General features: G+C 41.6%; 1 protein-coding gene across 1 annotated transcript in view; it reads right to left on the minus strand.

Moving 5' to 3' along the window:
• The window catches only part of LOC117256754 (receptor-type tyrosine-protein phosphatase gamma-like), a 621431-nt gene that overhangs the window by 45002 nt on the left and 558015 nt on the right, over nucleotides 1-18414 (minus strand). Inside the window, exons 14-15 of the mRNA XM_033626372.2 lie at nucleotides 13368-13459; nucleotides 1882-1973 (exon numbers count right to left, since the gene is read on the minus strand). Coding sequence (XP_033482263.2) covers nucleotides 1882-1973; nucleotides 13368-13459 — 184 coding nt within the window. The remainder of the gene's footprint in view (nucleotides 1-1881; nucleotides 1974-13367; nucleotides 13460-18414) is intronic.

Below are 18414 nucleotides of genomic sequence, written 5' to 3' on the forward strand. Positions count from 1 at the left end.
CAGGTGACGAAGAGCTTAGGAAATACAGATCTAAGAACTGCAGCATGATTGCATTGTTGTGTTTGGTTTGCAATAGGGTTGGTGGGAAAAATAGATTCTCAGATGCATCGTAATTTTCTCTTAAAAGATTATGTCTCAGTGCAGAAGAGTCAATATTTTTAATTTTAGAGCCCAGTTCTCGTCATTATGATCACCTGAAACAATGTGTACAGTCCAGGCTGTACGCTCCTTACAGCTGTAATCTCACAGATCCAAAGTCCCACCCCACTTACTGTTGCTAGTTTGCACGAGTTTGATAAAAAAGAAACTTGGTAAAACCTGTTCTGTTTATCTGCATACATTTTAATCCTCACTTGGAGGAAAAAAAAGCTTGACAGAGCATTGTTCCTGTGTGCTCCAGCAACACTAAGCCCCTGTGCTTGCCTGAGAAGGACTAACTGGACTGCACTAAATCACTATTTTTAAATATCCCATCGAGAGAGACTCTCACTTCAATGTTGTGTGTTACTACTATTGTATTAATAAAAGGTAATGCGAATGAATTCATCTGTTTATTTAAATTATGGATCACTACAAGTATGTTATGTTTTAGAAGTAGCAAATAGTCACACCGTGAGAAAAAATGAAGATAGTGTCTATATGCACATTAGTGAGAATAGTCACACCGCAGATATTTGGCTATTTACACCCAATGCGTTATTAAGGATCCCAATCCATGCTGTGATTGGCTAGTACTTGTCACTATGACACATCGAGGTCAGAAGCGATTAGAATTAGGAGCCCTGGTTAGGGCTAGTACTTGCCAATCTCGGATATCCTCTGAGATTAAAATGGTAAATTACTGCAAATATTTCCACTCCCGACTCAATACATATCGCTGCATGGTCAGTGGACTTCTGATGTCTCCATATGTTACACTAGGTATCCTGGATGTGCCTTTTGTTGACATACTGGGATGCCATATCATGTACAATATCCATACAGTCTTTTTCAAAACAAATATACAATGTCAGTAAAACATTGTATTTACATTTTGTGCGACAAATGCAAAAGTGGCAACACAAGACAACAACAACAAAAAAAACCCCATCATGGTGTGGCTCAACATTTTTATGGGAAGCAAACACTGCACTCCTGGGTGAAGGTCCGGAGTTTGTTGGACCCATCCACCTTCCCTTGGTCCCGCCCTATGGGGATTTTCTGGCTCCTTAAGTTATGTTGTTGTCTAGTGGCGTTTCTAACTGACACGCTCCAGTGGTGTTATGGTCTGACGCCACTTGCAGCATATCATACCACCACAAAAGGTTGGCTTTAATTTCTCAATGTCTGACACAGAAATCACTGACCAAGCAGCGGTATTTGATGACTTTGGAATGAGAGTGGGTGGATTATTGAGAAAAAACACAAATGTACTGCAATAAAGTCAGGTGACTTAACAAAAGGGTGACACAGTCTATGGAGAAAGCGATATGTGGTGGGTGACTGTGGCAAGCTCAAGAATTTCAAATAGGAGACTGGGGTTTGTGTCCTGTGTGAGTTAATATCAGTAGTTAACCCATTACGATTATTATTTTTTTCTGATTTTAGAATTTATAAAGCTGCTGAATGCACAAACAAAGACCCATTCGTGTTGTCATATTTTGAAGTTGCTAGGACGTCCTGAATATACACCTGGGTATAAATAGCTACATTGGCTATTCCACACTGGGTGCAAACAGCATCTGCCAAAAATTGTTCATACATAAAAATCAAAATCCATTGCATCAAGAAGCATCAATAATTGAATTAAAATCACACTGTAGCCCTCTGAAATGGAATGGAATCATGAGGTGCCTAGAGATTCCCACCCATAGCTTCCACATAAAAGACTTCACTTCTTACCTCAAAATCTTCAGAAAATCCACGTTGGTTATTTGAGTAGAGTTCAGAGACATGTTTGATGAACTGCTTGACTGGAATGGCTTCCATATCATCTGCAGAGAAAAGACAACGCCGGGGTTAAAGTGGCACCACTGGACACAACTTGGAAATTTGACAGTGCACTGCAGAAACAGAGCAACCTGCCTTTGACAAATAAAGGTAAAGTACACACGTATTATGTGAGGCTTGCCAGACCATAGCCATTGTTTTCTCAAATCCATTCATCCTTTACATAACAGTCTAGGGTTACTGCAATATAAGAATTAGAAGTGACCTTGGCAAGCCAGGCTACTACTACAACTCACAGGCTCAGTTTCACGACAACATTCTAGATGCTGAGAAGTGACTCACCACGACATGGCTGGCAGAGCAATCTGTGATGATGTGACTCAACTCTTCAAACATCTAAACCTTGTAAGCAAGTATTTATACTAAGTGTAACAGATATCAGCAACTCAATGGCCTATTTCTCACCTCAAATTAATTGAGAAACTGATTTTGGCAGCCTTGGAGAAATCTGACATTTCCAGAGCAACACCATGTTTTACCAGTTTGATGATTTAATGTAAAGCCCATTGATTGCTCAGCACGTATGTGAGATGTAAGAAGAGTTGAGATTGTGATATCTGACTGAGGGAGAAAACAGTCAATTATGTTGAGCAAACAGTCTCAACTAAGGTTCATTTATTGGCATTTGTATTGATCATTTTCCTCAGCAAATGGAGTTCCCCAGTTACCATGAAATTATACTGAAAATGCTCAAATGTCCATTTTTCTGAGCTGAAAGTCTATTCGTGACCTTCGAAACAGCAGCTAAGAAAAAATTGTTGTAGTGTAGTGTAGAAGCTGTTTGTGTCCTTCGTTTTTTTTTTTTTTTGAGCCAACATGAGCAACTGCAAAATCAACATGATCTCACAGAAATATGTAAAATAGCCACAGCCTCTTAACATTGCATTATTTGAAGGTGGCATGTTTTGTGTCAAAATCATGTGCATGCAACGGCAATGGAAAATCAATAAGGATCCTTTGTCATGGTGGACGCACTAATTTCCTGGTTAGCAATGAGCAGTGTTTTTGTGCCAGCTTTGGGCCACACATGCCGCGTCTTGCCTTAAAAACACGAGGTCAGGCACTGGGTGCTACTTTTGTGCCTTTTTTGAGAAACCTTAACAAGCACCATAGCACAGCCCATACACCTGAAATCCTGAGTGCAGAGCTGATCTTCTTCCAAGTGCTGTTTATAAGTGTGTGGGTATATTATCCCTGGGACAGATGTAAAGCTCTGGTAGCTCTACACCAAAATGATCAACTTTTCCATATTTATCACAGACTGTTTTTTACAGAAGAAGGGAAAGATATCTGTCTGCCGTGATTGGTTATTCCTTGTAACATGACTGCATTGCCCTGGAATTGGAGTGCACCTGCTGTGTGTCTACATTGAAAACAAAGAATTTGAGGGCGCAAAAAACACATGTATGTGTGTGTATGTACTACCCCTTAATGTACTTACGTCCGTGTACGTACGTACGTTACTACACATTACATGACGTAGTTATGTCAATTAAGTTACTTACATTCCATACAGAACAATACTACCATGTTAGAATTTCACTGGACATCAGTGTGAATGAAGTGAATGTTTTAAAGGATGTCTATACAAGTCATTTCCGGGGCGTCGGTAGCGTAGTGGATAGTGCTGGCGCCCCATGTACAGAGGCACTGCCTTGCTGCAGCAGCCGTGGGTTCGATTCCGGCTCACGGCCCCTTGCTGCATGTCAGCATGTCACCTGGTTGTGAATACTGAATGTTATAATGACATGCTTAAAAAAAAAGTGTTATTTAATGTTCACTGAATTTTTTGTCAACCACTGTTTTAAAGGTCAAGACTCAACTTTTTCTCTTCTCATCATGTTCAAATAAACACAAGAAGTTTGTGCTCTAGAGAAAGGATCAACACTCAAGTGAAAAACCTAAGTCCTATGATAAGCTAATATGGAAAGACTTAACTATACAAACCAATGAGCAGTGATAACTAGCATGTCTTTGGGGTCATTGGGTGGGAACCTCCTTTCACCACTGTTTCGTCTAGTTGGTCCCACAACACCTCCAGGAGGCTAGACAGTGATCTCCAGCGTCCCAGAGACACTTCCCTAATGCCAGGTCTCACTGCTCCCCTCCCTGCACCAACCCAATAACTTCCTTTACCTTACTTACACATGGCTTTCTCAGCCCAAACAGCACTGCCACCTTCAACAAACCAGGCTCCGTTTATGTGAGCTCCAGGTAGTGACAGTGCCGATACTACCTTTCCTAGCTCACCATACATTTCACACGCTACATAGCATAACTCAGATATAAGCTAAAGTTAAAGGAGCTAAATAAACTTACAGGATCAGCAAACACACTCACCTTGCCGCATGGCCTCAAACAAAATGGATTCAAATAGGCCACTCCCACACTTAAATAACCTTCCTCTTCCTGGACTTCCTCCTTACTTACGCATGGCTTTCTCAGCCCAAACAGCACTGCCATCTTCAACCAAACCCAGGCTCCGTACATGCGAGCTCCAGGTAGAAACAGGGCTGATACTACCTTTCCTAGCACATTCACCATACTCTATTTCACACGCTACATAGCATAACTACAATATAAGCTAAAGTTAAAGGAGCTAAATGAACTTACAGGATCAGCAAGCACACTCACCTTGCCGCATGGCCTCAAACAAAATGGATTCAAATAGGCCACTCCCACACTTAAATAACCTTCCTCTTCCTGGACTTCCTCCTTACTTACACATGGCTTTCTCAGCCCAAACAGCACTGCCATCTTCAACCAAACCCAGGCTCCGTACATGCGAGCTCCAGGTAGAAACAGGGCTGATACTACCTTTCCTAGCACATTCACCATACTCTGTTTCACACGCTACATAGCATAACTACAATATAAGCTAAAGTTAAAGGAGCTAAATGAACTTACAGGATCAGCAAGCACACTCACCTTGCTGCATGGCCTCAAACAAAATGGATTCAAATAGGCCACTCCCACACTTAAATACTTCCTCTTCCTAGATTTCCTCCTGAGAGGAAGTGGATCTCTCCACCTGATTTCAAGGAGTTATGTGCCCTGTTTAGTAGTTCCCCCTGCTGGCCCCCAACTGACATTACTTCTTCTCTTATAGATAAACTGGCTACATTTAATTGCTTCATCTGACATTTCCCTCACTGTCTTCCTCAAACTCTGTCTCTGCACTCCAAGTTCCCCCAGGAGCGAGACAGCTGATCTTGCTATGAATCCCCTACACCCCACTTCCACTGGACAAATCCTAGTCTTCCATCCTCGCTGCTCAGCTTCTGCTCCTAAGTCTGCATATCTAAGCTTTTTTCTTTCATAGGCTTCTTCCACTGAGTCTTCCCAAGGAACTGTCAGCTCAATGAAATAAACTATCCATTGACTCACTGACCACAACACTAAGTCAGGCCTCTGCCTGGTACAAACTATTTCCTGGGGAACAACAAGCTTTCCCCCTAAATCTACTTGCATTTCCCAATCACAAGCACCTTCTAGGCAGCCACACCCTTGCCTCTTCACTAACTTATCTCTTCTGTGTTTCTCTCCCTCACGGACAAACTGAATTACTAAACTCCTATCCTTAACACCTTCTGAATTCACCTGTCTTCGTTTCCCTTCGATGCCTGCAGCTAAACATTTCAACACCTGATTATGTCGCCATGTATATCGGCCTTGTGACAAGCTAACTTTACAGCCAGACAAAATATGCTTTAAGGTTGCGGTACGTGAACACAATGGGCATGATGGGTCTTCATTTACCCACAGTTTTAGGTTTTGGGGGGTTGGTAACACATCGTATGTAGCCCCTACCAGGACTCTAATACGATTCTCCTCCATACTCCACAGGTCCCTCCAACTAAGCTTCCTCTTCTCTACACTTTCCCAATTCAACCACTGTCCCTGTTTAGCCTGGGCCACTACCTTTGCACCCCTTAGCATCTCTTCCTGTCTACGTATCTGTTCTACAACCAGCTTTCTTTTATCTTTGAGACCTGCTTTATTCCATACCGGTTTGCCTGAGCCAAGCCCCAGGCCTCCCCGGCCAAACTGAACATTACCTACAATCTCTGCATGCCTAAGAGCTGCCTCTGCCTCCTGAACTGCCGATCTTGGGTTCCATTTCCTCCCCTTGGTTGGATTTGGAACCACACTCCTAACTACCACGTCCTTACTCCCAGAAAACAAGAGCTCTGTCCTGACCTTGGTACATTTAAATTCCTCTGTTAAACTAGATACTGGCAGCTGAAGTATCCCTTTTCCATACAATGCAACACTACTTAGGCACCTAGGAGCACCCAACCACTTCCTAATATAGGAGCTAACCGACCTTTCAATTCTCTCCACTACGGATATTGGAATTTCATAAATTGACAATGGCTACATTAACCTAGGATATAGCCCAAATTGCAAACACCACAACTTCAACTTTCTTGGAAGTTTGGATTTATCTATTCTATCCAGTCCTTCTGCCACATCTTTCCTAAATTTCACCACCTGTTCCTCATCATTCAACTCCACATTGTACCACCTACCTAAGCTCTTTACTGACTTTTCCCTAATTGTTGGGATTTCCTCATCATCTATGACAAACTTCCTATCACTTAACTTCCCTCTACGTATCGAGATGCTTCTAGATTTACTAGGCTTGATCTTCATGCTGGCCCACTTGAGGTTCTTATTTACCTTCTCTAATAGCCTCTTTGTACATGGCATTGTTGTGGTCACCAGTGTCATGTCATCCATGTAAACCCTAACTGGTGGAAAATGCAACCCATTCTGCCGTCTCTCTCCACCTACCACCCACCTAGAAGCCCTGATGATTACTTCCATTGCCATAGTAAATGCTAATGGAGAAATTGTACACCCTGCCATGATGCCTATTTCAAGCCTCTGCCAACCTGTTGTGAGACCTGCTGTACTTAGACACAGCCTAATATCCTGAAAATATGCTTTCACTAAGTTAACAACTACCTGTGGCACTCTGAAGTGGTCAAACGCACTCCAAATGATGATTAATTTATTGTTTTGCAAATGATGCATTCATTCATTAATTCACTTCCTCTAACCGCTTATCCTGTTGGGGGTTGCAGGGGTGCTGGAGCCTATCCCAGCTGACATTGGGTGAGAGGCGGGGTGCACCTTGGACAGGTCGCCAGACTGTCACAGGGCTGACACATAGAGACAGACAACCATTCACACTCACATTCACACCCATGGACAATTTAGAGTCACCAGTTAACCTAGTCCCCAATCTGCATGTCTTTGGACTGTGGGAGGAAGCCTGAGTACCCGGAGAAAACCCACGCTGACACGGGGAGAACATGCAAACTCCACACAGAAGGGCTCCCTCACCCTAGGTTCAAGCCCTGCACCCTGGGTTAGAACCAGGAACTCTCTTGCTGTGAGGCGACAGTGTTAACAGTATAGATACATTTTAGAATTTAGACTGATGGATATTGTTGAATCAAAATGCTAGTGTTAAGGGCATCTGCTAATATATGCACTCATGGTACTACAGTAAATGGTGTTTTGAGTAAATCCATTCCCTACATCCATCTCCACCAAGAATAATGCAAGATCAGCAGTGTTTCAGTTCCACTGCTTCACCACAGAGGAGCAAGCAATTAAAAACATACAAGGAAGCTTGCATGGGTAATTTTCTGTTGTTGTGATGTTGTGTTGCTTGTGGGAGCTTTTAGCAGGATGGCACAAGACTGGAGTGCATGTTTCATCAGCTGGCAAACACTTGCATACAAACGGTTGCAAAGTGGTAGTCATTCTTCAGACACCGACAGCATAAAAAGCTGAACTCGACCCAGATGATTGGAGGCCGTTCAGTGAAAAGGATGTAAAAACATTATACAACAGCTAAAACTCTCTCACAGCACCCCTCAGTTTAGTCTTCATCAAATATTAACAAGAGCATACACGCACTCGCTCTCACTTTGTGTCTTGCGAGACGCTCATTTAGGTATGCAAATATGTCAAAATGATTTGTGTGTCAGTAAACACAGCAGGCTGCTGAGTGTAAGCGGTCTGGAAAAGCCAATTAGCTACATGGAGAAGTGATGCAATCTCATTGTATTGCTTTGACATATTTTACATAGCAGAGTACAATCACTTACACCAAAGAATGTATTGAAATATTTGTTATTTTGCCCCAGAATACATAAAGTATTCATTAGTAAAGCAGCAGAAAACAACCTGGTTTCCTCAAAAACTAGAATTACTGCCTTGCGGTTGTATCCCCCAGCCAATCAGTCAAGTTACAGTCTCCATCCATGTTTGTCAGGATTCATATGAAGCCATGGCAGTAAACAATGCTTCAAATATGGATGTTGTTGCGAAGAAGCTACAACTTTTAAAACATGGATGCTCCACACACATCTTCGAACCAGCAGCACAGACGAGCTATACAATCAGCACAGTTTCAAAGTGGACACCCAAGATTAGTGTCACCAATTCAGTATTCGACTTCAGATATGGTGTTCGATAATGGCCAGAAAGAACTTTATGATGTCACAGTGAAGCTAACCTTTGCGATATAAAATTCTATCACTTCATCATTTTATCTTATTAGACATTTGTGTATTATTTTGGCATAATTAGCGAATTAATTCTTGAGTAATGTCAAAAACATGTGTTTTATGAGGTCACGCTGACCTTTGACCACCAAAATCTAATCAGTTTATCCTTGAGTCCTGGGGGATGTGTGTGCCAAATCTGACAAAATTCTCTGAAGTTCATGAGAATCAGACGGATGCAAGCTCACAGTGATCTTGACTTTTGACCACTAAAATCTAATCAGCTTATCCTTGAGTCCAAGTGAATGTTTGTGTCAAATTTTAAGAAATTCCGTCAAGGTGTTCCTGAGATATCACGTTCATGAAAATGGGACGAACGGAAGCACAACCCAAAAACTTCACTGTGGTCGTGGCTGTCACTGGTGCGGAGGCATAATAATCATCAGCAAACCAAATACCTACAATAAAGTGCACCACATGACTTCTTTATGTATCAGTTTGAGTACAAAACTTGCAAGAATAATTAGGGCTGCCACTAATAGTTATTTCCATTATCACTTAATTCACGTTTCAAGTTTATTTGTCATATACACAATTATACAAGTACAATGTGCAGGGAAATGCATATGTGTTCCAGGCTGATCACAAGTTAAAAACAAAAAAACAATAACTTAATAACAATAAACCTAACCATAAAATTTTATAGTGTAATTGTGACCGTTTGATAACGTAAGAATGTGTTTAATACTATGACTGTTAGGACAGTAAGGACATGTCATTTTGGAGATGATCATATAAGTCATTTTGGAGGTCAGTAAAATTTGACCTATTCTGTTGTTTAGGTGTGAGAGTGTTGATTTTGGAGAATATTAGCCAAGACACTTCCTCTTTATCAGGACATTCTTTTTTTGTTCTTCCATTGTGTTTCTGGCAGATCACCGATCTGCAAACAAGCTCCGACGTAATAGAAAAAAACGTTGTCAGACTCACCAATTGATGACGCAGAACCATGTCTGTTTGTTCTATGCATTGTTTTATCTTGTCAAAAATGGATCCATCCTACATTACCCATGATGCGGCTCTAATGGCTGACCCTTCATACAGTACTGATTAGCAGTGCTCGGGAGTAATGTCTACGTGTAATTAAACTAGGAGTTTAACTAAAATTTGTAGTTGTTGACATTTTGTCGTTATTCTGTAACCATGCCAGGCAGTGGCAAGCGGAAACGCAGCCAGACAACGTCGTAAGTTAAGGGGGCAAAAGTCAGAGTAGGGCGGGTGGGAAGGGTGATGCATGGGTCCAACAACCACCGACTTTCACCCGGGAGGCCGGTGTTCGCTTCCCGAAAGATGGTAAAGCCAAATCCTGTTTTTTATCCTGAACCCAGCCATGTGCTTTCATTGCTTAAACCCAATCAAGTGCGTGTGTTGGCTAAATGGAACCATGCGCATTTGATGCTGAAGGAAAAAAGACATCAAATTACAGTGTTGTACTGACATAGTGTGTTTATTACGACTGAACGCAAACTGTACATTTCCTGTGAAAACAAAAGAGTATTTTGAAAAGACACAATGCATGGCACAGGCAGAAGTTGACATGGCGGCCCAGAACTTCAACCAATGCACCCAGGATTCTATGCACATCAGATGTCTACATGAAAAGTCCATTACCAAATGTTAATATGTGACGAGGTCAGAGTGAGAATGTTTTAGCAGCAGAGATGAGCTGTCAGCCACACAGTTCTGGTATAAGCTCACTTCTTTCAGATTTTTTTTCATTGCCAAACTTGTCTCCAGCCCAAAACAACTATGACTCAAATGACATCACTTGAGGACATTTATCAGACTTCACGCAGCTCCCTCTGTAGTCTACAGGCTTCATCCTATAACGTTTTTATTATATTTATGAGTTAGAATTGCTCAAACACACTTTTAATGCTTTACAATTGGTGGAATTTCCCCTTAATAACATGACTATGTCATCACTACTTCATTATCATCAATCTCATGGTTGTTTTAAACTAACTGTAATAAGTGTGACTTTTTATAGGTATGCATACCAAATAAGCAGTGTTTGATTATCAGATATCGATCTACCCATCCTAATGTAACACATCTGTAATGTTTGTGTGTGTGCGTGTGTGTGTGTGTGTTTTGACAGGAAGGTTCCGCAGTATAAGTGGCTGCTGCCTGCAGGTTTTAAATCCAGCAGAAGGTCTTAAAGAGGATTATGGGATGTGCGAGGCTCTAGGTCTGAGCTTATTGAGACAATTAACACAACTAACATATGGTCACACACCACCCTGTCTGCACCAGTGGACTCTGATGACAGTGTTTTCTGATATTTAGCCTCTGAAAGTCTGTAAAGCTACATGACACCTCCAGTGGTTATAAAAAAACCAAACAAACATATCATCACCACAGTGATGTGAAATCAATGGTACGCAGAGAGCCTGTGTTCCTGCTGCTGGGGGATGGGGCATAAGCTCAATGGTAGACCCTCTTTTTGTCTGTGCTGGACTCTGCCATGTTGGGCACACTGGCCCTGGTGTGAATGGAGGCCTCTGGACTCAGCCAAGGCTCATTGTAAAGAGGCCCCACAAGCTTTTAATCGATTTGACGGGTTTGGATCCAAATCCTGGACCTGAGGACTGGAGCTGGAGCAGCCAGAGAGCAGTTTTCAAGCCCTGTAGAGGTTTTATGTGTGTGTGTGTGTGTGTGTGTGTGTACGAGAGAGAGAGGCTATGACCAATTACAGTGAACACACACAGACACACACAGACACACACACACACACACACACACACACACACACACACACACAGACACAACACAGGTTGTAATGTGGCTACAGATCATATTTTTTGACTGAAGTCACCAGTAGTTTAAAGTCTGAGCTGTGTAATCCAATAATCTCATTGCTAACACTCGGTTTTCCAGGGTGTCTTCCAGAAGTGTGGACTTGAGTCACATGACTTGGACTTGAATCACACTCCAGTCACGAATCTGATGACTTAAGACTCGACTTGACAAAATTAAACAAGACATCTAACTCCAATGGACGTTACCAGCAATGACTCGTGACTTCACTTGGACTTGAGCCTTTGACTTGAGAATACTCGATACCTTCCTGCTAAGATTAAAATATATGTTATTTAAAACTGTGCCATGAATTACCTAATGTCACTTTATTTACTGAATCAACTAATGTTAACACTATGTATTTCCACAAGGCGGCATCAGCTTGTTTAACTTTATTCACACAAACCAGTCACTCATCTCAGGGAAAAGGTTTGAGCAACGGTCCTGTGCTTAATGTGGCGTTAAAAGTTAATGGTTTGTTAGTCAAGGGTCATCAAGTTTTACTGACAAAAGGCCGATAGGACAAGTTTTACTGCTGAGCATATGGTCAGCAAACAGAGATGAACACCACCTGTAACACTGATGGTGACTACAGGGTGACTGAGACCGTTTAAAAGAACCAGGCTGAGGGAAAAGTTTCCTCAGCTGAGCAGATGTCCAACAGGAGTTATCATAGGAAGAAAGAGTGGACATAGCGTGGATCATTTTAGCCAAAAACAGGTGCTCCAGCCAGTTGATAATGCTTACAAAAGACAATGCTCTGCATACTTTATGCATCCGTGTGTTTTCTTTTAGAGTTCCAAAGCAAGGTGTGTAAAGCAATGTGATTAGGGTCAAATACATTGTATTCAATTAATGCCAGCCTCACACAAAAATGACTTTTCAAGCGATTTCACTGTCACAGACATATTCCTCATGTTGGAATAAAATCATGAGAGTTATATTTCAGTTGCAGCGTGCTTCCATGGTCTTGATTGTTTGGTGTTAAGTGGTCATCAACTCAAGTCTGAAACTAAAATCTTATCTTAAGTTTTCAGTCTTGGCTTATTCAAATACTGAAGTTCAGTGACGTGAACATTGTTGACAACCAGTAGCTGCGCCTTCTCCAGCACCAAACAGGAAGCGTCACCAGATAGATAGTAAACATGGAGGGGGCTCTGGGGAGGCGCCAGAGTGTGAACAAGTATTGGTTCTGTTTTGTGAACAAGGGAGTGAAACTGGTGGAGTTGTGGTGTGAACAAGAGTCAGTTCAGTGTGTATGTGATCCACCAACCTGCACTTATTTTAGTGAGATTTTTTTTAAATTTTGGAAACAGATCACCTCTCATTCCCATGGTTTCCTCCCTCTAAAATAGTGCAGCTAATCAACGGGGGCTAGTAGCAAGATCCAAAATGTAAAGTTTGTACACATATACAGTTTATCTTTATGGAACATACTGATGCCCAACTGTCCAATACTGTGGACATATTACACATTTTATCTTGTGTGTCTAGAGTTATGTGTTTTTGCAGACACACAATGACTTGTTAATTTGTCATATTACTTAAAGGGAGTTTTTATCAACATTTTCCACCAGAGGCAGCATGGGAAATAATCTCAAAAGGAATCTAGTTGTAGTCTTGCAAATAGCAACTGTAAGATCCCCAGTCTTTACTAAATCTAGTATGACTAAAGACGCATGTTGTCTTTAGATGTGAGAGAGGGTCAGAATTTAGTCTTTTAAAAGTCTTTCCAAAGTCTTCTAGTGTATGGAAGCATTACTCTGAGCTTGCACACATGCAGGCTGCATTATATTCAACACATCAAAAGTGAAATAGACCAACTCATATAATGCCAAACAACATATCTTATATCTACTTACAACAGCAGACGAACAATACCAACAAACAAATCGTCTGAAATCTTTTGTTATGGCAAGGTATACCAGCACATGAGGCCAGCAGTTTTGCATGTGGGTTTTAAGTGTGAGCAGTGGTGTGGTTGGTTGTTACCTGGAATGGGTATGACTGGGATCGTCTCATTGGGTACCACCCTAGGTGAATTGCTGTCTTCCACGTAGAAGTGGGCTGTCTGGAAACAGCGCCTGATGGGAAGGGAGAGAGAGGTTATAGTTTAACAATGCTTTTTTTCCCCCAGAAGGTGGGAGTTTAACAAAGTCCTGACTCATTCATGCTCTCGCTTTGCTCATGCAGTGCTTTCGCTTATGAGACACAGTCAACTTGGTAAACTAGTTTTTTTTGACCATGTCAGCCATATTTCCCGAACCTTAAAGGAAATGGCCACTTTAGAATGAAAATACAGACAGTACTTACTCACCCTCTTTCCGACAAGAAGTCCAGTGTAGTTTTTTAATCCACAAAACTCGTTTGGGGTATTGGAGGATAACAGCTCACCGGTATAACAGCTACACTTGAAGTGCATGGAACCCACATTTTGAAATGTAATAAAACATTTCAGAAACTTCAGAACGGTTTGTCCGTTGTAATCCAAGTGCCCTGAAGCCGCAGCATGCAAAATTGACTTGAAAAAACGTAATTTACTCCACTTTTATAGCATCATTTCTCACCGTGGTCAGTTAGACTAGCTGATGGCTAGTGGTGGTGCTAGTTTTCGAGTCTCGCGCAAGTTGCCTTGTAAACACAGCACGCCTGCAGGGCAGGCTAACTGACCACGGTGAGAAATGATGCTATAAAAGTGGAGTAAATTATGTCTTTTCAAGTCAATTTTGCATGCTGCGGCTTCAGGGCACTTGGATTACAAGTTTTATTACATTTTCAAAATGTGGGTTCCATGCACTTATGTTATTCCGGCTAGCTGTTATCCTCCGATACCCCTAACAAGTTTTGTGGATTAAAAAACTACACTGGACTTCATGTTGGCATGAGGGTCAGTAAGTACTGTCTGTATTTTCATTCTAAACTGGCCATTTCCTTTAAGCAAGGTTGTATTTGCTAAAATTGACCGAATGTTAACCAGAGAAATGGCAGACCAGAAAATTATCTTATTTAATCATTTTTGTAACTGCTTTTGAAGGACTGATGATAGTGATTGCTAATTAGAAAACACTAATTTTGGTCATTTTGAAAAGCAACGCTATTAGAACTATTTTGTTGTTCAGGCTGGAAGACTTTTTGCACTAAACAAAACTTTTTTTTAAATGTTATTTTAGGGAGCAGGAGCAGGTTCAGTCCTCTCTCGTAGGCCAGCTCTGTGTAGTGAAATCTTGAGAGGGACCTCAGCTACACACTACAATGATATTTTATCCACTCCGTGTACAGTTAATCTCTGAGCGAGAGAGGTGTGTTTGTGTGTGGAAAAAGAGAAAGAGAGAATACAGATTTCATCATCGCAGTCAGTAGTCCTCCTCCCTTCAAAGTACATAAAAATGGCACAAATGGACTTTGAACGTCACACAAATGGTGCGTAAACACACACACATACACACACTTATGCGTCCACACACACACACACACACACAAGAGTCTTTTAAGGTTGTCAGAGCTGCCACTTTGCCACTTTTCTCATGAACAACGCCACAGCGTCCTACTGGTTTTATACCAAAATGACTTGTCTAATTTCAAAGCATTATGTACTGTAGCTGACACAAACACAAACACACTCACACACAGACACAGAACGTGCCTCGCTGAAAGTGTGTTTGAAGTCACATAGATGTAGAAGCTGTCGCACAGAGAAGCTTTTAGGAGTGGATACATCAGAAGGACTCCGAGCGTGTTTCTAGTCTGTGACAGTGACTGTGACAATTCACAAATGTGATGTTTTGACAATCAGACTGCTTTGAAATGAAGATCTGCATCAGGCATTTAGACACAAGTTGGAGTTTAAATACAGAGGTATCACATGTCTTCTCTCTCAGAAAACACTCAAAGATGTAAAAAACCAATCCACAGACAGAGAGCATGAAAAAGAAGTAGACGAACTATGTTTACATCCAGCTGTCAGGCTGCTTTGAGAAAACTTAAAAAGGCTCTATGTGAAATTCAGAAAGTATGAGTTATTTGGTTTTCAATATGGAGGTGGCTAGCAGCTAACGGTACTAACAGTGCTTAACAGTGCTGAAAGAGCTAATGGTGTTACTCAGACAGGAAGTGGAGGATGGGTGCTATGCTTTTGCAACAATGCTATTAAGAAAAGCTGTACAATCTTGTGGTCATGTAAATAATGACTGCTGCCTGCTGAGAACACAGGCGGAAGTAGCATGATGTTGTTATAGTGCTACAGGAGAAGGGGTTTGATGTTTAGGTGCACAAAGTAATCTAATAGCCCATGGGTTCTGAAATTGCTAATCAGACTGCAAACAATGACCTGTGCATGGAGGTTAGGTTAGGTTATTGTAGTTGGGTTTAGGAAAAGAAACATGGTTCGGTGTCTTTAGGTTTAGGCAAGTTAAGTTTTTTGGTTAGGTTTAGGAAAAGAAACACGGTGAGGATGTACTTTAAAATCCCGAAACACCCCAACCTGCTCAGGACTGCTTCCTTGTTAACTGCCATCAGTGCATTACTCACTTTATCGCAGCCTTTCAAAATACCTGGGATGTGTACACATTGCTTTGTGTAGGAAAACATACAAAAAAATGCTGAGAACAGACTGAAATATGTCACTTGAGCAAAGTTAGTACGTGACAGACAAACATTAGCTACATAATGTTATGTCAAAACAGCACTCACTTTTGGTTTCACGTGGGACACAAACAGCTATCTCTTGTTTGAAAGGTTGGGGCATGACAAAGCTTCTGAAGACCTTGGAATGAGAACAGGCTAGCTCGCTACATCCGAATCCCTGACACATTGGTTCCCACAGCTAAATCTCCATCAGACTGATAGCAGATGGGCTCCAAGGTTGTGCACAAAGTGTCTGACTTTGACATGAGACTGCTATTGCCGTCCTGTCTCATTCAACAGTCATTGTTGGTTTCTTTCAACCATGACTACAGTCTTCCCTTAACCTTAACCAAGTAGTTTTAGTGCCTAATATTAAACAAACTTTAACCATACAGGTGGAGGATCAGAACATGTTCACGTGAATTGATTTTGACAACAATCACGTGGCTTGGTTTAGAAAGCACTACTACATGACCTTTATTGCTATTCAGGTATGGGCATGTTGCACTGCCCCTACCCCTAACCCAAAACCAAATGTTTTGTCATTTGGATGCAAAGATTTGTTGGATGAGGATTGATGGTAACCGGATTTTCAAATAAATACAACACTGTAAATCTCTCCACCAAAAAGATACACAGAACCCCCCCAAAAACACAGTATCAAAAAAGCTGCTGAGGCGAAAATGTTACTAATTTCATTTAAGTAGTGAAACAGCACTGATTTCACTCTGAACCAGAAATACACTAACGTTAAGTTATGTCATCCTGTGCCTTCTTGACACCAAACTAATTTGTATTTTTGTATGCACACTTGAAATAAAAACACACCTACTACACCTACCCCTACCAATTCTTATACACTTCATTCCTGATACAATGTGTTAAAATGAAGGACAGCCACATGCCTTGTTTTAGAGTCAACAGTTCAACTAAACTTACTGACCGTGTGTGCTATCATCTATCCTTTATGGTGCTCTTATCTGCTACTACAACTTCCACTGTCAACAACAGTTACCCAACACCCACTGGCTCTATTTGTGTGTGTGTGTGTGTGTGTGTGTGTGTGTGTGTGTGTGTGTGCGCGCGCGTGTGTCCAGACCCTCCCTACCTGTATTTGATACAGAGCAGAGAGCAGAACGTGTTCATCCTGGTGAACAAGCAGAGGTGGGAGGCTGCCGCATGCTGTAGCTGACATGTACTGAGAGCGAGTGTAGAGGGACGGAGAGACAGAAGGAGGGAAGGCAGAGGGAGGGAGGACGGGCTTTCCTAACAAGGCATGAAGGGGGTTGTTCCCTCTCTGTGACACCAACACACACACACACACACATACACACACACACAAACCACAGGTCAATCCCAAGCCACTTCCTGGTGTGAGACAGCTGGTGTCGTGATGCGTTCAAGTCACACGGGACATAGTTGACCGAATTATGTTGTGGTTCAAAGAAATTATCTACAAACTGAGCGGAGGTCACAGTAAAGAAAGTAAGATAAATCACCACTGTGAGCAAGAACTAAAAGCCAACCTTTGATACTTGGTAGTTTTCTGTCCTCAAAAAGAAGTTCCTGTTCCCTGCTCCATGTTAAAGTACTGCAGTCAGTGTGCTGGTTATTAGGTATGAAGGGTTTCATCTGGTTCTGAGCGGAAAACAGATGTTAAGAAATCACTCTGTACCTATAAATGCGTTAAAAGATAAAGTCAGAATATTTTCTTAAGATATGACTTTAGGAGATTTTGGGTTAAATAGAAGTCTTTCACACCATTTTACAAGTGTGTAAAAAAAAAATCACAAGTGACATTTATGTAAAGTAAAAATGTGAATACTACCAAATTTTAAAAAATAAAATATCATCCCACTGTCCTGCATCCCTAGATATGACTTGAGCACTGCATAATGTTCCCAGATGTTCTTTATCAGGTAAGGTCCAATACAGGGTTTACAGTAAATATTGCAATATAAAGTAAGGTAAACTTTTTGTTGTTAGGAAGCTCATGTTTACCTCTTTCCCATACGACCTGAATGCAGCAGAGCAACAGTTTGGATAAAGAGGGCGCAGCAACTGCTATTGGAGGGCCAATGGGACGGCAGCAGGGGTGGAGTCTATGCGGAACACGGGGTTGTGACCTGAGCTTTGCTCCACAATAGGATTAAATACCCCACACTCCCCCCAGCACCTGGCCTCTGGGCGTGTGTGTGTGTGTGTGTGTGTGTGTGTGTGTGTGTGTGTGTGTGTGTGTGAGTGAGAGAGAGAGGGTTACATACAATTTCTCCACACTTGTGGACCAGCCAGTGCATACCAGTCTTTTCAATAAGAACTCGGAAAGCAAGACTGGACTTTGGTCCAGAGATTCAGATCCAGATCAACTTTACTATCCTGCACAGGGGAATTTGTTTGGTCCATTGCTCCAGACATA

This window comes from Epinephelus lanceolatus, chromosome 1, assembly GCF_041903045.1.
Source record: "Epinephelus lanceolatus isolate andai-2023 chromosome 1, ASM4190304v1, whole genome shotgun sequence".
Classification (NCBI taxonomy): domain Eukaryota; kingdom Metazoa; phylum Chordata; class Actinopteri; order Perciformes; family Serranidae; genus Epinephelus; species Epinephelus lanceolatus.